Here is a 22,488-nt window from a genome sequence, read left to right on the forward strand (position 1 = left end):
ACTCTGTTGGCATCGCCCTGGCGGCCAGCCCAGCAGGCAGCTTTCATTGACTCTGGCTTTAGTTTCAGGCACCTCAAGGCAGATAAAGAAAGGGAGTATTGATGGAGGACAGATGGGCCACTGCTCACCTCAATGGGGACATAGAATGGCAGAAAGAGCCTTGGGCCAGCCTAAGTTGACGGGAGAGTCAAGCAGGTTGGTCCCTACCCCCAGGGTGATGTGCCAGGACGACTGTGGTGGTGTCAGGATTAGCTGTGTGGTGGTATTTGTCACTGGAGGGCAGGAGCCATCTCTGCAAATACAGCCTGTTGTGGGAAGGAAGGCTAGTGTGAGTGCACAGGTGCCCTTAGTTCACTCAACTCCAGCCCCACAAATGCTGGGGTTTGCCTTGGGGTGGGCCTGGGCAGAGGGCAGAGTTGTATTGCCAACAGCGGGTGAGAGCTCCCTCTGTGCCGCCACAGGGGACCAGCCTTGGAGCACCTGGAGCCTTTGGACAGAGCCCCTTCAGCCAGCCACCTGCCCCACCTCATCAAAAGTGAGTCTTTTGCGTCAGCCTTGCCTGGGATAATTCACTTGCTCCCAAGAGATCCACTGTCCTTTCCAGCTCCTTCTAGGGAGGGCTAGCCAGGGCCTGAAGTTCTGGGTGTGGGCAGGACTCGTCTCTTTTCCTCTCACAGGTGGTCCTTTCAGCCTATCACTCACTGACTTCAGCAATGGGGTGGGAACCTCCAGAGGACAGAAGGTCTTCCTGTCCCACCGCCCCTGGAGGAGAGCTCAATGCCTGGGGCTGAGGGGAGGGGCCTAGCCCTGCATTGAGGGATGCTCAGTTGCATGGTGTTTCTTTCACCTTTTCCCAGCACCTTTCCTCCAAGGAGCTCTGGGTGCTTCCCAAACATGGCTGCCAAGGTGAACGGAAACCCCCACAGCACCCCCGTGAGGTAGGTGACCTGCTGTGACTCAGCTGGGGGCAGATGGGACTAGGGTCATCACTTGGCCGCTGCCAACAGGCAAGGGTCTGGTGATGCCTGGCTGGGGTGAGGGAGGTGAGCAGTGAAGAGGGAGACATCCACAGGAACGAGTGACTCTCTTGTCATCCACAGTGGTCCTCCGGCCTTTCTGACCCAGGGCTGGGGCAGCACCTACCAGGCATGGCAGCAGCCCACACAGCAGGTCCCAAGTAAGTGAATCAGGGTGGGGAGTGCAGTGCAGTGCATGCCCTGCAGAAAGGCTGGGGCCCACGGAAGTCAGGGGGCTGAAACGCCCCCACTCAATCAGCAGGCCCAGTCTGCCCCTCCCAAATGATAAGGAGCCCCCTGGGTGGGGCTTGGGGCCGCCCGCAGCCTATACTCGGGGGTGCACATGCTCAGAGAAAGGCCCCATGTTTGTGAGGGAAACTGCACAAACCTCAGGCGGGCTGGGGACTCTGGACTGGCTCTCAGCCCACCTGTCCTCCTCAGAGCTCTGGGCCTCTGGCACTCTTGTTCCCCGCACATGGGTGGGCTGTGGGTATGGGTTGAGCCAGCTTCTGCCCCTCCTCTTCTGGTGGAGAAGGGCCCCCCAGTTCCCTCCCCCGGCTTTGGGTGGCTGCCTTCCTCTCCCCTCTCGAGCTTCCGTCTCCTGAACTTTTCAGAAGCAAACAGTTAGGGAATGCCCTCTGCTGCATACTGCCTGTCCAGGGAAAATGGTTGTGAAGGAGAAAGTTCTGGTGGGAATCAGAGCGACTGCCCACTCTGTCCCCACAGCAGCTTCAGGAGCCACCGCTGGGTTTCAGAGCTGGTCTGGCCGCTCTGGCATGGCCTTCACAAAGCAAAGCACAACCCTTACCTTAGTACCAGCCAGGTTCTCTTGACCCATCTGAGTTTCCATCTGTGTCTGGAAAGCCTTTTTCAGTGTCTGGATTCTCACAGCACCCAGGCTGCAGGCCCTGCCTCACAGTCTGGCTCAGAGGGCCTGAGCCCCCTTTCTGGGGTTCTGCCACTCAGGCTTTCACAGAGCCCTGAGGCCAGTGCTGTGTGGCCTCAGGCACATGTCACCTTCTCTGGGGCTCCACTTGTCACATGTGAAAGGAAGGGCTTGGCAGTGAATTCTAAAGTGGAGAGTTGGGCTCTGAAATTGTAGAGTTGGGTTCCTTCCCTTTTTCCCCAATATTTTAGTACAAAATGTTTCAGGCATCATCGAATGCTCCACAGTGAGCACCTACACACCACCCAGATCCCACCATTCCCTTCCCCTCTGCTTGCTTCTCCATGGTGTCCAGCCCTGCTTCGTTGCCTCTGACCTCTTGGTGGGAGCTGCGCTCATGGTGCCACGGCCTTTGGGTGCTGTTCTTGTGTGAGGGAATCCTCCAGGCAGCAAGGCGGCCAGGATTGACTCTGGAGACACTGGGGCCTGGGAGGCCTTTGGGGGAAATGGTTCCCTGAGGGGGGTGCTGCCAGCTTTGCCAGCTTTGGAGCCTGTGGGAAGAGGAAGGGGGTGCACAGGAGCCGCCGGTGGTCCTGCCACGGTCAGACAGCCTTCGTCTCAGGTGGTTGAGCGTGGTTCATTGGTTTGTTCAGGGGCTTTGTGGCTGACAACTGGTTGGGTTGGTGGAATAGTGTTTGGCAGCAGAGTCCTGCTTGCTGCTCCGTGTCTGAGGGAAGAGTGTTTGCTGCCTGTCACTCCCTCGTCCTGCCCCTGTGGGAGGAAGTGGGGTGTCTCCTTCCCTTCTGACTCCCCCTGCGTGCTTCTTCCCACACTCCTCCTCAGCCTGCAGTAAGTGAACTAGCGGAGAAAGCGTTCAGCTGTGCGTTTCTGCAGTGGCTCGTCCTTCCTGCCTGCTTCAGGCCATAGTCCTCACCGGAGAAGGGATAGTGAAGGGGTCTTTTGTGAGCCTTGACAGGTGAACATTTGAGCCAGCCCCAACCTGGGCAGAAGGAAAGGTCCTGACTCTGACTCACTGCTGTGGTCAAGTCTTTGAAACCGCTCTTATTCCTGGCAGAGTGCTGAGGCTCTGTTCCCCCACGCCAGCTGTTTCTCCACCTCCCACAGTCTTCACTGCCCACACAGCCTAGCGGGTGAACCCAGGGTCCTGCAGGGAAGAGAAGGGCGGGACCACCCCACACGTTCATCCCCTTTCCCTCTCCCCGTCCCCAGCATGGCCTGAGGCCAGGCAGGGTCCCGGAGCCCACTGGTACTGCACACTCCTGCACCAAGTGGCCCCTCTACTTCCACTGGTCCAGAGGCACAGCCCCCAGCCCTTCAGCAGAAGGCCAGGCAAAGAGCGTGGTCAGCAGCCCCTGGAGTCTTTGTCCTTTGGAAGGCTGACTGGGGAGCCCCAGAACAGTGGTGGCTGTGGCCCTTGAACCCCCTCTGTGGACCCACAGCTCGAGTCTCCATCTGAAGGGGGTCAGCCTAGTCTTCTGGTTGTCTTGTGAGGGGCTGCCCATCTGCCCAGCCCCAGTGATCTTTGTTACACCCTCCTCCCAGCCCTGCCAGCTGCTACCTCCTTCCCAGGCAGGGCTGTGGAGCCGTGTGTGGCCAGGAGTGAGGTGGAGGAGTACAGGGCAGGGCCTGCAGTCGGCAGGCCGGGGCCGAGGCTGAGGAGTCGGAAGGCCTGACTGCTTTTGTGTTCTTCGCACAGGCCAGCAGAGCCAGCCGCAGAGCAGCCAGCCCAGCTACAGCAAGGCCTGGGAAGACTATTACAAAAAGCAGAGTGAGTGCCCGGCCCTCCTCACATGTGGCTCCGGCAGCAGAGTCCCCTCCAACCCGCAGACTTCATAGTCCAAGGCTCGCTGTTGCCTTCCCCGTGTGCCTTGAGCTCATTGTTTCTTCACCCTGCACCCCGGCGCCTGCCTGCCTGTCTGTTGGGAGCCCAGTCATAGTCAGTCAGTGACCGCAGGCTGCCCTGCCGCCCGGCACAGACCTGCCATCCTCTCCTCCATTCTCTCCCTGCTGGGTCCGGCGGCATTTAGAGGTGGGCATGGCGCCTGAAAGTGTGGAACCCTTAGGGATGGAACAACTCCGGTTGGTGCTGCCTGGCCAGCAGACAGACCCCCAAGCGTCTTGTTCTGGGTCTCGGTGCTTCAGGGCAGATGAGAAGAGAGGTGGAGACTCAGGGAAGGGGGCCTCACATGGGCATTGGAGCTGGGTGCTTAGTTTCTCCTCTTAAGTAGGCCCATTTTCTAATTACCAGAAACGAAACCAGCCTTCGGAGCAGGGCAAGGGACCCGGCAAGCCGAAGGTCTCCGGGGAGTCATCTAAAATTAGTACCAGACTCTGGACCGATTCTACAGTGACTAGACCGGAGGACCTGGGGTCTTGTTTAAAGAGGAATCTCGTATGCCTGGTGTCTGGAGGGTGTTTCCTGCTGGTTAGAAGAGATGGGGTTGAAGGCCACCAGAGAAATGGTCCCCCTAGTGTTGGAATCATCGCCGGGTTCGTGGCTTCTCTAGGGGCTGGAGGTGGAAGTATTGAGTCATTGTCACCGGGGGACCTGGTGCAAGCTCAGCTGCCCTGTCTTCCCCAAATCCCAGTTCCCAGACAACACTGGGCCTGTGTTTCAAGCTGTTCACAGGATTTGGACACCATCACAGGCACCCAGGCTAGGCACTCCTGTTCTCCCCACCCCCAACCCCAGAATCCCCCCTTCTCTCTCTGTCATGGGCCCCTGGGAGCTGATGGGGCAGGCAGGCAGATGCGGAGAATGCACTTCCACAGAGAAGGCAGGCGTGAGGATTGGTCTTCACAGGCGGAGCAGGGCCAGCAGCAAAGGCTAACAGCACCTTTTGTAGCAAGCACTCCTGCAGCACCAGCTGCACCGCACCGCACGCCCCCCGGCCTTCCTACCTACCGGCATCCGGAGGGAGAGCCTCCAGAGAGTGGATGCCCAGGGCCTTCAGGAAGGGCCCCTGCCCCGTGCACCCTCACTCCCGTTAACCTGCATTTCCTCCTTTGTCAACCAGGTCACGCCGCCAGCACGGCTCCTCAGGCCAGCTCCCCGCCGGACTACACAATGGCCTGGGCGGAATATTACAGACAGCAGGTCGCTTTCTACGGGCAGACATTAGGACAGGCACAGGCCCATAGCCAGGTCTGTAGCTAATCACTGGCACCGCACCACTCCCCAGCCCCAAGCCCCAAGCCCCAAGCCCCAAGCCCCTGCTCTCGAGCCTCCTGTTTTCTGACCCCAGGGTGAGAGCACTGGGCTAGGAGGAGCCTCTGGGCCCATTGCTCCTCAGCGAGGTTGTCTCTGCTGAGAGCCCAGCTCCAGCCCCTCTGACCCTCCTTGCTCCAGGGAAAGAGTTTAGTAGGGAGATTGGTGGCACAGCCCCTGTGAGGAAGTGCCTGATCTTTCCTCAAGTCCAGGTCCCAGACCTCAGGGCTGAGTAGTAGTCTCTGTCTCTCTCTAAGCCGCAGCTTCCCTAATTGCAAAGGGCCAAGTGCAAATGGTGTGCCCCAGCAGCTGCTCTGGAGGAGGGTGGAGTGGCCAGGCCGTCAGCCATGCCCCGAAGCAGTAGGAGGCAGTGGAGGGGTGGGGGCAGTCCAGCTCTCCTCTCCTGCGCAGAACCTAGAGGGTTCTGTTCAGAGGCCAAAAACGGATTTCTTATTAAAGAAGGGAAGACATCCAAACGTTCCCACAGGGCATATTTCCCACCTGATGCCAGTCAGGTCCTCGTGGATAACATTTCAGTTACCTCCTGGCCCTGGACTCAGCTCGTTGGGCCTCCCACTGCCAAATTGGCTCTCTGGGTCTAGTCCTGGGGAAACAGGTGTCATGGCTGGTGGCGACGGAGAAACGTGGCTCACACTGTCCACTCCTCCCTGCCCTGAGTCCCCAGCAGAGAGAGGAGCCCAAGACCTCCTCTTCGACAGAGGTTTTGTCTGGACCGGCTCCCGTGACGCAAGACCCGGGGGAGGTGCAGAGACTCGGCCCTGTCTGTGTGTGCCAGTGCCGGTGTGGAGCCAGCGGGAAGAGGGTGACCTGTCACCTCCCCACTGACGCCCAGACTTCAGAAGCTGCCATCACAGACTAACTCCTCTTCCCTTGCGTCCACAGGAGCAGTAGGACAGCATCCTTGCGGCCACCTTCCCCTCGAATCATGGTGAAAGAAAACCTGTTTGTAACAGAGGTTTTTAGATGTGCAGACCTTTCGATGAAGAACCTTTGTTTTGTTCTGTGAAACACTATATTTAGATTAACGGAACTTTTCTAAAAATCGGGAAAATTAGTTACTAAAAATTGCTGATCATTTTTGTTTGTTATTTCAAGTGTGTAAGCTCTGGGGCTCTCTTTGGAGCCATAGCTGCACGTTCAGGCACCAGAGTGCGCCTCAGAGCTGTGACATTTCAACACGAAGCTTTTGCTTGGGTTTTGTTTTTGTTTCGTGTCCTTTTTATTTGCAGTTTTTTCTGTTGCAACAGAAAGTGGCTTGGAAGTCTTAGGTGGTATGTAACAAATTCTTTTTAAAAATTTTAAAGCAGTATTTAAGTATTCTTAAATGTGTACATTCATTAAATGTTTTACTTCTAATTTCTTGTATCTTGGCTGTCTGGTTTTATTGCATTTTTTTAAAAACTGAACTATTATGTATTGTAATTAATTATGTGAATTCTGAATTGAGACAGATAATTGTATTGCTGTCTGACAGGGTTGGGAGGGGCATTTTCTAGGGTCTGTATAATTTCTAGAGTTCTAAAGGGGTAATATAAAAATGTGTTCATGTGTTTAGCATACGTTTTTTTCATGTCTCCATTACCAGTTGCAATTGTGTATCTAAGACCTCCAAGCTTGTTTTTAAAACAACACAAAAAACCTGTCTCTATTCTCTCAGAAATATAAATACTGTTATTTTTAATATTAAGAAATTCAGTATAACTTTTAACAAACACTGTGGAACATTAAACCGTATAAAAACGTAGTTAACTATTTTTTAATTCCAAGGTGGTGTTTGCTTTCTTCTTTTAAATATTTTCTTAATATTTTGTCAGATTAACTAGATGAATAAATAAATCTAGTATTAACCTCAGTATGAATTAAATAAGTTTGATTTAATAAAAGGGATAATATGATTTCCAATGTTTACTGTAGTGTATCTTGTACAGATAACATGTATTTTTAAAGGAAAAAAACGGAATTGAGGCTATTTTTTCTTGCATTTCTAATTGACCTGAGGGACATTCCGTTCGAAATGTACTGAAGTTAGTTTCTGGTTTTTTCTCCTTATTTTTCTTATAATGCTTGAAATGTCTAACTATTAAAAAAGACAATTGAAAAATGTTATGCATGTATGTGGTTTTTTAAAAAAGAAAGTGTTTTTATTTGACTGACAATTCATTTTACACTCTATATAATAAAATTTCCACAAGACATCTTGTGGGCAAAGTCTTTCTGGCCTGTTTGCTCTCCATTCGTGGGTTCGTCCCCCTGCCCCTGCCCACTGCTGCCGAGAGGGAAAGAGGGTTCCAGCGGGCCTCGCCCATCTCTCTCACCATGCCAGCCCGCCTTCGCTGGTGCACAGCCTGGATGCCTAGCTATGTGGTTAAGCTAATTTCATTTTAATGGCTTTGTATGATTTGACAGCTTGACTTGAGAGAGGTAGTTGAGATCAGCTCCTCTTCCCTGTCACAGCCAAGCCTCTCTAAGTGAGAAGTCAGTACGGGAGTGTCATCGGATGGAGCTGGGAGATGCATCGAAAGGCGTGCAGTGGGTCAGCCGGCTTCTGCCACTGGCTGGGCGGCCCCTTTCCCTCCACCCGCTCCCCTTCCCGGCCTGCCCACAAACGCACACTCGCCCATGTAGGTGGGCTGCCCTAGGCCTGGCTGGGTGTCCCTGGCTGTTGCTGCCTGACACCCCTGCCTCCTTGTCCCCAGCCTCACCTGTGGCCCTGGTGGTAGCAATTTCTCACAGCCCTGTGCCCACGGTGGGACCCCAGGTTGCCAGGAGGACTGGGAAGCGTCAGCTCGTGCTCATTCTCTGCTGTCCTTTCATAAAGACACAAACGGGGCATCCTTTCCCAGAAGTGTTAAGTTACAGTCTTAGGATTCGTGGGGACAGGGTCAGCCCCAGACTTGGAAGGGCGTTCAGAAATAAACATCAGCCTTGCCTTTTTTTTTTCCTTCTTCCTGTCAGTTGGGGTGACTGGCTTTGAGCACAGTGTCTGCTTTCATGTCTGAGCAGCCCCTGCCTTGGCCCTCAGCCTTTCTGTGCAGGCCGCCTCTACTTGGTGCAGGGTGCTGTCTCCATCCTGGTCAGGACCCTCACAGGGCTTGGTGGGGTGTGCCTGGCCAATACCAGCCTCTTGTCTGTACTCCAGGCTCTGACAGGAGGGGGGGGCAAAAGCATCTGTGGCTCCTTCAGGCTGAAAAGGGGTGTGGAGAGCAGCCCGTCTGCAGCCATGGCAGGCCTGTTGAGAGCCGGAAGACAAAAAAGAGATGTGGCATCTTTAACTGCACCTCCAGAGAATCGAGTTTGACGTTGAGAAATTGAATAGTAAAAGGCACTTGGAAACTGGGGGGAGGGGCCGAGTGGGAGGAGGACGTAAAGGCTGATGACGGTAATGGGAATTCAGAGAGGGCATTACAGAGAAGACTTCCTTCTAATTCATCTTCCAAGCTCTGTGCCAAAACAGCATTTGGCATGGTTCACAGGGAGCGATTGTGTGATAATGAACCCTAAGGTGTCCCTTAATTGAAGACTGAGCATTGCGGTTTGTGCCAAGAGTCATAAATGGTGCAGGCTTGCGGAGGATGCATTTTCTTAAATGTATCGGTAAGTACAGATTAGCGCTTGTCCCCAGTGAAATGCCCATACTATAAATTATGGAAATCTCTTTCTCTCTGATGCAATCTTTTATTGCGGGGAGGGGGTGTAGTACAACAGGAGGCAGGGCAGAAAGTTTGCAAGCATATGAAATTTGGCCTCTCATTAACATGGCGCCCAAGGAAGATGATTTTCATCAGCAGTCTGCTGTACTGGAAGGCTAAAGTGCTTGAAATGTACCAAGTTCAGCGGTTGTGTTCCATTAAGAAAGATGCATGGTCATCACTGCAAGGGCAGTCGGGGTCGGGGAGGCGGGGTGGGCGAATGCCCAGTCTGTCTTCTGAACGTGTGCCCCACCCCCACCTGCCACCGCGCTTGCCTACTGGGTCTCTGCCAGCTGCCCAAGCTCAGGATTCATCGAGGACCCTGCTGAGCCGATCCCAGCCCCACCCAGAAGTTTGGGCTGGGGTTGGGGAGTTCTCAGTCAATGTGCCTCAGTCAGTACCCTTGGCCTCTCATCAGGTAGGAGGCACCATCTTTCCAGGGTCATTCAAAAGTGGTGACCACCCATGATGTCCCACAGCCCCCACAGATGGCACAGTGCAGCGCCTGGTCCATGAGAACATAGCTTCTAGCTGGCTACAGCCCCACTGTCTCTCAGCCCCATTTCTGGTCCACCAGGGCCCAGCTGGGGGGTTTTAAGATGAGAAGATGTGCTGGAGCAAATGGGCCTGATAGATGCTTAGAGATTAATGGCCAGAAAGTGGCTTGACACTCAATTCCGCAGGGGGCTGCTGGCCCTGGGTCTGTGTCTTGGGTGGAAGGAGAAGTGAAGACAACACTCATCGCCCTTGAAACAATGGCCATCTTGGCTGTCCTTTGTCTTGAAGGTGTTTCTGTAGCATTTCCCAAGGGGTCCTGGCCCTTTCCAGACATCTGCTTCCAAGGTGGTCTCTGCATCCCGGGAGGTAGAAAGACTTAATCTCCCCATTTCACAGATGAGGGCTCAGTCAAAGGCTGAGACCTGCCCTTATTCACATGGGCATGGAGGGGCCAGTTGTGTGCCAGGTTCTATGCTGCACACTCCAACTAGGGCTTCAGAAGAAAGCGTGACCACCGCCTGCTGGGGGCGCACTGACTTTTGTAGTCACCACCAAGGAAGATGGTTGGCAGGATGGGGAGAAGATTTTTTTTGTGAGACAGAGTCTCATTTTGTTGCCCAGGCTGGAGTGCAGTGGCACAATCTCAGCTCGCTGCAACCTCCGCCTTTCGGATTCAAGCAATTCTCCTGCCTCACCCTCCTGAGTAGCTAGGACTACAGGGGAACGCCACCACTCCCGGCTAATTCTTGTATTTTTAGTAGAGATGGGGTTTTGCCATGTTGGCCAGGATGGTCTTGATCTCCTGACCTCATGATCTACCCACCTCGGCCTCCCAAAGTGCTGGGATTACAGGCTGTGTAATCACTGTGCCTGGCTGGTGGGAAAATCTTAAAAGTTAGGGTTGAATACCAACCACGGCCAACCCCGGAAGTGCATTATAGTCAATCATCATTTTCAATTCCGTATTTGCAAATTCACCTACTCACCGAACTGTATTTGCAACCCCCAAATCTGCCCTCACAGGGCATTTGCAGTCATTCACGCTGAAAAATGGGAGTGACTCAATGCACCTGTTCCCAGCTGAGGTGGAAAAGGCAACGCTCTGCCTTCTGGTTTCAGCTCTTGTGCCATAAATAAGCACTTTTCCTTGCAGTCTACTTAGTGCCAAGGTTTTTGCTTTTTTTTTTTTTTTTTTTTTTTTTGGCAGCTTCACTGACTAAAGCGGCCCCCAAGCATAGTACTAAAGGGCCGCCTAGCATTCCTAAGCACAGGAAGGCTGAGATGCAGTGATAGAGACAATGCATGCGCTCTGCTTCTTGCAGGCCTGAGCTACAGGGCTGTGGGCATGAATTCAATGTTAATAAATGAATGATGTATATATTAAATAAGGTACCTATTTATTTATTTACAGATGGGGTCTTGCTCTGTCGCCCCGGCTAGAGTGCAGTAGCACAATGACTACAACATCCACCTCCCTGGTTCAGGCAATTCTCTTGCCTCAGTCTCCCGAGTAGCTGGGACTACAGGCTCCCACCAACATGCCCAGCTAATTTCTTTGTATTTTTAGTAGACATGGGGTTTCAGCATGGTCAGACTGGTCTCAAACTCCTGACCTCAAATGATCCACACATCTCAGCCTCCCAAACAGTTGTGATTACAGGTGTGAGTTGTCGTTCCCGATCAATACAGAGTCTTCAAACAGAAACACACATAAAACAAGATTATGGAGTGCTGATGCATGCCTACAGTTCCAGCTACTAGGGAGGCTGAGACAGGAGGATCACTTGAGCCCAGGAGTTCAAGGCTATAGTGGTCTATGTTCGTGCCTATGAATAGCCACTGCATTCCAGCCTGGGCAACATAGCAAGACCCATCTCTTACAAAAATGAAAAAGATGATATGTAGATTGGCCACTGGCTTGCGAGAACCTTGCCTTGTATTTCCCTTAGGAGCAAGGGTTCAGTATTTGATGATTCAGTGTTTGCAGAATCTTTATACATCATGACCACGAACAGCTAGAATCCACTGGATCTTACTTTCCTATAAGAAAAATGCGATTTTTTTTTTTTTTTGAGATAGAGTGTTGCTCTTGTTGCCTAGGCTGGAGTGCAATGGCGCAATCTCCACTCACTACAACCTCCGCCTCCCAGGTACGCCTCCCAGATTCTTCTGCCTCAGCCTCCCGAGTAGCTGGGACTACAAGTTCCCACCACCACACCCAGCTAATTTTTGTATTTTTAGTAGAGATGGGCTTTCACTATGTTAGCCAGGCGGGTCTCGAACTGCTGACCTGGTGATCTGCCCGCCTCAGCCTCCCAAAGTTCTGGGATTACATGCCTGAGCTACCGTGCCGGGCCTGACACCTGGTTCTTAATGAGCTCTCAAAAACTGACAACCAGCCCAGTGCAGTGGCTCACAGCTGTAATCTCAGCACTTTGGGAGACCAAGGTGGGAGGATCGCTTGAGTCCAAGAGTTTGAGGCCAGCCTGGGCAACATGGTGAGACCCCATCTCTACAAAAAAAATTTTATTTTAATTAGCCAGGCATGATGGTGCGTGTCTGTAGTCCCAGCTACTTGGAAGGCCAAGGTGAGAGGATCCCCTGAGTCCAGGAAGTCAAGCCTGCAGTGAACTGTAATCACGCTGCTACACTCCAGCCTGGGTGACAGAGCAAGATCCTGTCTCAGAAAACAACAAAGAAAAGAGCGGATGTGGTGGCTCACACCTATAACCCCACACTGTGGGAGGCCGAGGTGGTGGATCACCTGAGGTAAGGAGTTTAAGACCAGTCTGGCCAACATCGTGAATCCCCATCTCTACCAAAAATACAAAAACTTAGCCGGAGGTGGTGGCAGGCACCTATAATCCCAACTGCTTGGAAGGCTGAGGCAGGAGAATCGCTTGAATCTAGGAGTCGGAGGTTGCAGTAAACTGAGCTCACGCCACTACACTCCAGCCTGGGCAACAAAAGCAAAACTGTCTTTAAAAAAAAAAAATTCCTGGCAACCAATAGTGATGACTGACTGCTCCGGTGCTTTTGTCTGCTTCACTCTGAGTGCCCGGGACAGCCTGTGCGATGTGACAAAATGTCAGCTCAGCACTGACCCACTGGCTTCTCCTGGGAGCCCAGGGCCCTGGAGTCACATTAGCTGAGCGGCTGGGAAAGAACAATGCCCACGGGGCAGGTGAGGCAACTCCAAGAGTGGCCGGGACCGCCCCCAGCCCCACAGCTGCGAGTAACGGATGTGTGGGTGACAACTTGGTCCATGGATGGGTGGAGTGAGGCTGTTCAATTGTGGGGAACGCTCCCGTGTGAGGCCCCTAGGAAATGGGCCTCACCATGGGGTAAGCTTGAGCCCGGACACAGATGCCCGGTTGGGGGAAGTTGAGCTGAGGGAAAGCAGGAACCGAGAGAGGGACTATGCTATTCAAAATAATTAACAGACATTACTTTATGGATGTGAGGACTTGGGAGGCATTGTGTCCACTTTTTGTTCCTTATGGTTTATTGCTTAATTGTGTTCATTTTTGGATCCTTGCTACATTAGTTGTAAAATATTAACTTCAAAAAAGTATATACAATTGCTAAGTATTTACTGGGCGTAACTTACTTACCTTGTGATGGAAGGAGACTTGTGATTTTATGGTAAAGCTTGGTGTTCCCCTTTATCTCATGGAAATAACTTTTGTGTTTTATGTAAGCAACTCTACTTGTAACGTATATAATCAGACCCTGAGCGCAATAAAGTTGATTGATGAAGCATAGCTTCTCATCCCTCCAGACCCCTTCTGTCTGTCATCTTTTGTCTTCCACGCACCCCCCTATCCAGGTTGGGACCCTCTTGCTGGCCAAGAGCCCCCGGCAGATGTGCTGCTCTTCTCATTCAATCCTGGCCCACAACCCTACTTCGAGCACATTAAAAGGAGTCAGATCTTTGGGGTGTCTCCCTGTCGTATCAGATTCTGTAACCTTGACTTCCCCTAGAAGAAGCTGCCTTGGACCCTGACCTGGGACCAGGGCCCTCCAACCATCCCAGCTGTCACTTACTGCCAACCATTCAGCTGAGCTCACAGTGAGCCCCAGAGATCCACACACCCTCCATTAACTAGGGTTCGGTCACAGTCTTGAAGCTGCAGCTCTGTGTTTAAGAAAAAAGGACAGGCTAGGCGCAGTGGTTCACCCCTATAATCCCAGCACTTTGTGGATCACCTCAGGTCAGGAGTTCGAGACCAGCCTGGCCAACATGGAGAAACCCCGTCTCTACTAAAAATATAAAAACGTAGCCAGCATGGTGGCACATGCCTGTAATCACAGCTACTCAGGAGGCTGAGGTAGGAGAATCGCTTGAACCCAGGAGGCAGAGGTTGCAGTGAGCCAAGATCCCACCATTGCACTCCAGCCTAGAGGACAAGAGCGAAACTGCGTTGCAAAAAAATAAAGAAAGAAAATAAAAAAGAAAAAAGGCCAAAAAAATACAAGGTGAGCAGGGCACAATGGCACCCACCTGTAATTCCAGACTTTGGGAGGCCGAGGTGGATGGCTTGAGCTCAGGGGTCTGAGACCAGCCAGCCTGGCCAACATGGCAAAATCCCATCTCTATAAAAAATACAAAAATTACTGGGGTGTAGTGGTACTCATCTGTAGTCCCAGCTACTTGGGAGGCTTAGGTGGGAGGATCACTTGAGCCCGAGAGGTGAAGGTCACAGTGAGCCAAAATCACACCACTGTACTCCAGCCTGGGTGACAGAATAAGATCCTATCTAAAAATAATAATTAATTAGAAAAATAATTTTAGGCCAGGCACAGAGGCTCATACCTGTAATCAATCCCAGCACCTTGGAAAGCTAAGTTGGTTGAATCACTTGAACCCAGGAGTTCAAGACCAGCCTGGGCAATATAGTGAGACCCCATCTCTATTAGTAAATCATAATTCTTTTTTTGAGATGCAGTCCTGTTCTCTTGCCCAAGCTGGAGTGCAATGGCACGATCTCGTCTCACTGCAACCTCCGCCTTCCAGGTTCAAGTGATTCTTCCACCTCAGCAGCCTCCCGAATAGCTGGGATTACAGGCACCTGCCATCATGTACTTTAGTAGAGATGGGGTTTCACTATGTTGGCCAGACTGTTCTCCAACTCCTGACCTGAGGTGATCCATCCACCTCAGCCTCCCAAAGTGCTGGGACTACAGGCGTGAGCCACCACCCATGGCCAATAATTTTTTTAAAAAAGATTAGTTGGTGACATGAAGGGACAATGGCTTTGTTTATATACTTTTTTCTTTTTCTTAGACAGAGTCTTGTTCTATGGTCCAGGCTGCAGTGCAGTGGCATGATCTTGGCTCACTGCAACCTCCACCCTCTGGGTTCAAGCAATTCTCCTGCCTCAGCTTCCCGAGTGGTTGGGACTGCAGGTGCTTGCCACCAGGCCTGGCTATAGTTTTGGATTGTTTTGTATTTTTAGTAGAGACAGAGTTTCATCATGTTGGCCAGGCTGGTCTCTAACTCCTGGCCTCATGTGACCTTCCAGCCTTGGCCTCCCAAAGAGCTAGGATTACAGCTGGCTGTTTGTATCCTTCGAAAGGTTCTTCCCGAACTCCGATTCTTCAGTCAAGGGGAGAGAACGATCCACAACCCAATTCCGGCAAAGGGGGCCCACAGACCTGGCTTTTGTCCCCATGTTGGACAGATGACTTGCTGCCACTTGATCGCCTCTCTTGATCTCAGTTTTCTTTACTTGGAATTGGACCACACAAGTGACTTCCAAATTATGTTAGGTTGGTATCAGGGATTTCATGGTTGTTTGATTCAAAGTTCAATAAAACATAAAATGTTAAATGCATTTAAACTTTTTTTTTTTTTTGAGGCAGAGTCTCACTCTGTCACCCAGGCTGGTGTGCAGTGGCACAATCTCAGCTCACTGCAGCCTCTCCCTCATGGGTTCAAGCAATTCTCCTGCCTCAGCCTCCCAAGTAGCAGGGATTACAAGCACTCAACACCACACCCGGCTAATGTTTGTATTTTAATTTTAATTTTATTTATTTATTTGTTTGTTTGTTTTGAGACAGAGTTTTGCTCTGTCACCAGGCTGAAGTGCAGTGGCACGATCTTGGCTCACTGCAACCTCCAACTCCCAGGCTCAAGCAACTCTCCTGCCTCAGCCTCTTGAGATGTGTGCTATCATGTCCAGCCAATTTTTGTATTTTTAGTAGAAACGGGTTTTCACCATGTTGGTCGGACTGGTCTCGAGCTCCTAATTTTTTTTTTTAAACCAGGGACCTCTTGATGAGCTCCTAATCTTGTGATCTGCCCACCTCTGCCTCCAAAAGTGCTGGGATTACAGGGGTGAGCCACCATGCCCAGGTAAACATTTTAAAGCATAACGTCTTTTTAAAAACACCATACAACAAGTACGTTATATGCTGCATTTTCTTTTTATTTTTTTGAGATGATGTCTCTGTCACTGAGGCTGGAGTGACAGTAGCACAATCTCGGCTCACTGCAACCTCCACCTCCTAGCTTCAAATAATTCTCCTGCCTCAGCCTCCTGAGCAGCTGGGATTACAGGCACCTGCCACCAGGCCCAGCTAATTTTTTATATTTTTAGTGCAGACAGGGTTTCACCATGTTGGCCAGGCTGATTTTGAACTCCTGACCTCAAGTGATCCTCCCTCCTCATCTTCCAAAAGTGCTAGGATTACAGGTGTGAGCCACTGTGCCCAGCCTGGATTTTTATTTTAAATCTGTTTGTCTATCTACTATCAATCCAAAACTGTCTTTTTTTTTTCCCCAAGACCAAGTTTTGCTCTGTCACCCAGGTTGCAGTACAGTGGCACCATCTCAGTTAGCTGCAACCTCTGCCTCCCGGGCCTCCCGAGAAGCTGGGATTACAGGCTCATACCACCATGCCCGGCTAATTTTTATATTTATAGTAGAGACATGGTTTCACCATGTTGGCCAGGCTAGTCTCGAACTGGCTGATCTCGAACTCCTGACTTCGTGATCCACCTGCCTTGGCCTACCAAAGTGCCGGGATTACAAGCGTGAGTCACTGCGCCCGGCCAAAACTGTCTTAATGATTGTACCTTCGCGGTGAGTCCTTCAGCTTTGTTGTTCTTCAAGATTGTCTTAGCTACTCCCAGCTCTCTGTGTTTCTATACAAATTTCAGAATCAGCTTGTTGATCTCCCATCCCCCGTAAAACAGATTTTAAATTTGCTGGGATTTTGACTGGGATTGCAGTGAATCTATAGATCAATTTGGGAAGAACTGACAACCTAACAATGTTGCATTTCTCTCAGATTTTCTATGTTCACAGTTGCATCATTTATGAATGATGATGCTGTTACTTTTTTTATTTGTTTTTGAGATGGAGTTTTGCTCTTGTTTCCCAGGCTGGAGTGCAGTGGCGCAATCTCGGCTCACCGCAACCCCCGCCTCCCGAGTTCAAGCGACTCTCCTGCCTCAGTCTCCCCAGTAGCTGTGATTACATGCATACACCACCACACTCAACTAATTTTTTGTATTTTTCATAGAGATGGGTTTTCTCCATGTTGGTGAGGCTGGTCTCGAACTCCCGACCTCAGGTGATCTGTCTGCCTCGGCCTCCCAAAGTGCTGGGATTACAGGCATAGCCACCGCCCCGGCCGCTGTTAATTTTTTTCCTTCCTAATGGTTATGCCATTTGTTCTTTGTACTGGTTGACTTCACTGGCCAAGTCCTCCAGTATCTTGTTGATTGAAAGAATGAGAGTCATCATTCTGGTCTCGTTTGCAGCCTTGGAGGGAATGCTTGCAGTTAGTCACCACTAATTTTGCTTCTGTGTGTTCGCTGTACATTTTATCCGATAAAGAGGTTTGCTTTTGTTTCTAGTTTGCCAAGAGTTTTGTCATGAATAGGTAGGTTACCTGCCTGTCATTAATTTTGGGTTTTTTTTTTTTTTTTTTTTTTGAGGCAGAAGCTTGCTCTGTCACCCAGTCTGTAGTGCAATGGGCAACATGGTGAAACCCAATCTCTAAAGTACTAAAACTTTAGCTGGGCATGGTGGCACGTGCTTGTAGCCCCAATTACTTGGGAGGCTAAAGTGGGAGGATTGCTTGACCCTGGGAAGCCAAGGATGCAGTAAGCCAAGACCGTGCCACTGTACTCCAGTTTTGGAGACAGAACAAGTACTAGTCTAAAAAAAAAAAACAACAACACTGGGCGCGGTGGCTCACGCCTGTAATCCTGGCACTTTGGGGGGTTGAGGTGGGCAGATGACGAGATCGAGAGATCAAAACCATCCTGGGCAACATGGTGAAACCCCGTCTTTATTAAAAAATACAAAAATTAGCTGGGCGTGGTAGCACATGCTTGTAGTCCCAGCTACTCGGGAGGCTGAGGTAGGAGAATTGCTTGAACCCAGGAGTCGGAGGTTGTAGTCAGCCAACATCACACCACTGGACTCCAACCTGGTGCCTGGTGCCTGGCGACAGAGCAAGACTCAGTCTCAAACAAAACAAAACAAAACAAAACAAAACTTGGAAGTCACTACTCTCATTATTACAATTTTTAAAAAATGGACAAACTAAAAATTGATGACTTTTCTTGCAGTTGAAACTTTTCTTGAAGTTCTCTGAGGTTTCTTGGACCCATCAGACAACTGAGTTTGCAAGACAAAGCTCCACCCGAAGTCGGGAGAGACAGGAGAGCCTGGAGAATCCCAGTGACATCTGCAGACCCGGAGCAGAAGTCACCGGAGCCCTAACTGGAAACACAGATGGGAACTTGGAGGATTCGCCAGAGCCGAGTGTGGGCTGGCACCAGAGGGTCTGACCCTAGGGTCTTCAGTCTAGGGGGTGCCCCACACTTTCATGGGTTTCCCTCCAGGAATCCCACTTGATTCTAAGAAAGATCCCGAGGGCTCTGGCTGGGGTGGGGTGGGGGTAGAGAATCCTTGTGAAACACTCAAAGCCTTCTAGCCAAGGCCCCATTCCTGGGGGGATAGCTTTGCCACAGCCTATCCCAGGTGCGGGAAGGGAATTCTCCTTCTAGCCCGCTCCCTTCCCAGACAACAAGCACAGTGCTTAGAAGCCAAGCTGCAGGGAATTAGGTCGGGAAGGAACCTGAGCCATAGAAGGGAGTAAGTGGCAGGGGGAAAGTGACATCCTTGCAGGGATACTTGTGAATGTCACATCCCCAAGATGCAGGCCAGGCGACAGGGCTGGCGACAGAATGTTCCCCGTCTCCCACACCTCACCACACCCACAGCCTGCAGTACAATCATGGGAGTCACAGGCAACAGAGCTCAAGGCTCAGACCTTCCAAAGTCAGGAGGGAGACAACAATGAGGACACCGGGAGGCGTGGAGCTTCTGGCACCTGCAGCCGCAGCAAACACCAAACACTGTCCAGCTCCTAGAAAGAGTGAAGTACAGCCTTGGTCAGGGGTGGTGGCTCAAGCCTGTTATCCCTGCACTTTGGGGTCCAAGGTGGGTGGTCACTTGAGCCCAGGAGTTCGAGGCCAGCCTGGACAACATGGCAAAACCCCATTTCTACAAAAACTACAAAAATAATTAGTTGAGCTTGGTGGTACGTGCCTGTAGTACCCGCTACTCGGGAGGTTGAGGTAGGAGGATCACCTGAGTGTGGGAGTTAGAGGCTGCAGTGAGCCTTGATCTTGCCACTGTACCCCAGGCTGGGCAACACAGCAAGACCCTAACTGAAAAAAATTAAATAAATAAATGATGAAATATACCCAGTCGGGCATAGTGGCTAACACCTGTAATCTCAGCACTTTGGGAGGCTGAGGCGGGTGGATCACGAAGTCAAGATATCAAGACCATCCTGGCCAACATGGTGATACCCCGTCTCCATTAAAAATAGAAAAAATTAGCTGGGCGTGGTGGTGTGTGCCTGTAGTCCCAGCTACTCAGGAGGCTGAGGAAGGAGGATTGCTTGAACCCAGGAAACGTAAGTTGCAATGAGCTGAGATCACACCACTGCACTCCAGCCTGGGCGACAAGAGTGAAACTTCGTCTCAAAAACAAACAAACAAACAAAAAAAAACATGGTTTGAAACCCTTCCTCCCCCATAAAAATCTTCAGCTGTGAAAGTGCAGTTCCCTTCTGCATGGTGAGGGGCACAGAGCTGGGTGTGGTGAGCTGGTGTCTCTAAGCAGTCCCTCTAAGAGAGCTCTGGGGAACAAAAGGACATTCTATCCAGCTAGAGAACAAGAATGAGAGGGTTTTTCCCTTGAAATTCCATAGAAAGCAGCAGTTCGAGGCTGCAGTGGGCTATGATGGCATCACTGCACACCAGCCTTTGTGACAGAGTGAGACCCTGTCTCAAAAACAAAATGAAACAAAGCAAAACCTTGCCAGGCATGGTGGCTCATGCCTGTAATCCCAGTACTTTGGGAAGGTAAAGCAGAAAGATCACTTAAGACAAGGAGTTTGAGACCAGCCTGTGTAAAACAGGGAGTCCCCAACACTACAGAAATAACTTTAAAAATGAGCCAGGTGTGGTGGCATGTAGCTGTGGTTACAGCTCTTCGGGAGGCTGAGATTTGAGGAAGGCTTGTGCCTGGGAGGTCAAGGCTGCACTGAGCTGTGATTACACCCACTGCACTCTAGCCTGGGCGACAGGGCAAGACCTTGTCTTAAAAAAAAAGAAAAGAGGGCAGGCACGCTGGCTCTCACCTGTAATCCCAGCACTTTGGGAGGCTGAGGCAGGTGGTTCACCTGAGGTCAGGTTTTTGAGACCAGCCTGGCCAACATGGTGAAACTTCATCTCTACTAAAAATAGAAAAAATTAGCCAGGTGTGGCCATGCCTGTAATCCCAGCTACTCAGGAGGCTGAGGCAGGTGAATTGCTTGAACCCAGGAGGCAGAGGTTGCAGCTAGCAGAGATTGTCCCATTGCACTCCAGACTGGGCGACAGAGTGAGACTCCATCTCAAAAAAAAGAAAAAGAAAGGACAACATAGTGCCCGTAGTTGATAATACCATATTTTACACTAAAACATTTGAGAGAGCGGATCTCAAGTGTTCTTACCCATGATTCCCCCCCACCAGCCCTGGCACACACATGGGAGCAGGAGGAAGCTTTTGGAGGTGATGAATATGTTTATTACTGTGATTGTTGTGAGGGTTTCAGGATGTAAGCTTATATATTCATTACACCTCAATAAAGCTATTTTAGAAATAAAAATTAGAGCCAGACGTGGTGGCTCACACCTGTAATTCCAGCACTTTGGGAGGCCAAGGTGTGTGGATCACCTGAGGTCAGGAGTTCAAGACCAGCCTGGCCAACATGGCCTCTGCTGGAGGCAAAAGCTGGGGAAAGCTGAGGCCTTGGCTGCTAGGAAGGGTAGGGAATGGAGGGTCTTCAGCTGACCCAACCCACTGCAGCAGGTCCCTCTGGCTCCAATCTGGGGTCAGAAAACGTGCCGGCTGTTCTTGTCTACTCAGGGGGAGCATTTATGACTGGGCTTCAGCGTCTCTTCCCACATCCTCACTGGGCCCCCAGGTTCTGAGGATCTGGGCTGCCCTGGCCTGTTGGCACTTTCCAGAGTTGCCATCCACTTTGCTGGGATGCAGAAGCTCCTTTCTGCCACCCAGGAGATGCAGGCAAGGCCAGAGGCCTCACTGTCCTTCCCCAACCTGTCCACACCATGGTAGCTTCATCTTCCCTGTCATTCATTCATGGGCTGAACATTTGCTGTAAAGCCATTTGGGCAGGAGCCCTCAGAGACAGCTGTCCAGAGAGGCCTCAGAGCTGCCAGGGTGACGGAAGAGAAGCTCTGGCCCACCAGGGTACGCCGCCTAGAAGGTGGTCTGAGAAGGCAAGAACTGTGTCTGCCCTGGTCACCTGGTGCCCCCAGAGCCTTGTATGGGACCTAGTACGCAGTAGGTGCTCAATAAATATTTGTTGAACAAAGCTATGATTTCCCCCGAGGCAGGAGATGGTATGAATGGCAGCAGGTGGCCTAGGGAAGCAGCAACCAGGGCACAGCACCCTGACCCCGACCCCCATCTGCTCTGGGGGCAATGCAGGGAGGATGTCCCGGTGGAACTGACTGCAAAGTTCTGGAAGGCAGGAGGCCAAGGGAGGTCGTGGAGGAAGGGCTCAGTGGGAAGGAGCTCCTGCAGAAGAGGAGAAGGTTGTGAATGGGTCGGGGAGGGCTCCTTCTAGCTGCCCCTAGACTTACAGGAGGGGCAGGCAGCAGAGAAGGGTGAGCTGGAGGCCGGAGGGGCCAAGGAAGACCGACAGGGGCAGCGCGCTGCCTCTGGGACCCCAGCGGGCCTGCCCTCTTCATCCTCCCCCTACCCCTGCTTTCCCCAGGACTCCTTTTGCCCCCACACTCCAGTCTCTCTGTCTGAAGTACCCTGTTCCTCCCTCTTGGTGGTTCAGCTCTTGAAAGCCTCTCCAGGCCTCGGGTTCCCTCGGAAGCCCTGCCTCTCCCGCTCGCTTCCTTCATCTCCGCGTCTCCGCCTCAGCCTTTCATCTGCTCCCTCCACCTCGGCCTCGCTTTGCCTCAGTCTCCACCCCCGCCCCGTCTCGCCCCCTCTGCCTCCAGAAGCCTGCGCCTCTGTCTCTACCACCGCCCCAACTCCTAGGGTCCCCGGCGTCTTTTCCGTCGTTCCCGCTGCCTTGATGGGCCAGAGCTGTGGCGCTGGCATCGCGGGCCTGGGGACCAGGATGCGGGCGACGGAGGGGGGTTCCGGCAGGTGCAGGGAAGGGGCTTCCCCACCCGGGGCGCCCGGGGAGACTCTCGTGCCAGTCGCCTGCCGGTCTGGGCGCCGGCTTCGCGCCTACGCGCTGGACTTGGGAGCCCCGGGGCTCTCCTTTGTCTCTCCCGAGCCTCGAAAGCTAATTAATTAGATTGGGCGGGAGAGGGGTGGGGTGGGAGAGGGGGCCGACGTCCCCATTCACTGCACCGCGGCCGCCACTCAGCCGGCAGCCCCGCGCAGGCCCGGCCGGCCCCGAGTCACGTCTGTTGAAACCGTTTCTTCGGCCTCGCTCCCACACGCCTCGGCAGCCCGCCTCGCCTTCGTACACGCCGGCGGGGGCGCCGTGGAGCCTTGAACCGTCCTACGGGATGGGGTGGAGGGCGGGGAGCGAAGCGGGCCCCACGCAGGGAAGGAATTTCCTGGGCCACTGCGATAAGGGGGAC

At 52.0% G+C, this 22,488-nt stretch overlaps 1 protein-coding gene across 12 annotated transcripts in view; it reads left to right on the top strand.

Moving 5' to 3' along the window:
* The window catches only part of FUBP3 (far upstream element binding protein 3), a 57,609-nt gene extending 50,246 nt beyond the window's left edge, over positions 1-7,363 (top strand). For 7 of the 12 annotated variants that reach the window (XM_078329612.1, XM_078329618.1, XM_078329614.1 and 4 more), the window contains 6 exons: positions 462-535; positions 858-938; positions 1,101-1,177; positions 3,620-3,691; positions 4,941-5,068; positions 6,035-7,363. In XM_078329612.1, the coding sequence (XP_078185738.1) occupies positions 462-535; positions 858-938; positions 1,101-1,177; positions 3,620-3,691; positions 4,941-5,068; positions 6,035-6,043 (441 nt within the window). In that variant the 3' untranslated portion in view covers positions 6,044-7,363. The remainder of the gene's footprint in view (positions 1-461; positions 536-857; positions 939-1,100; positions 1,178-3,619; positions 3,692-4,940; positions 5,069-6,034) is intronic. The other 5 variants (XM_078329630.1, XM_078329639.1, XM_009004225.4 and 2 more) reach the window with 1 other exon arrangement.
* The last annotated feature ends 15,125 nt before the right edge of the window (positions 7,364-22,488 follow it).

The sequence above is a fragment of the Callithrix jacchus genome, chromosome 1, assembly GCF_049354715.1.
Source record: "Callithrix jacchus isolate 240 chromosome 1, calJac240_pri, whole genome shotgun sequence".
Lineage (NCBI taxonomy): Eukaryota > Metazoa > Chordata > Mammalia > Primates > Cebidae > Callithrix > Callithrix jacchus.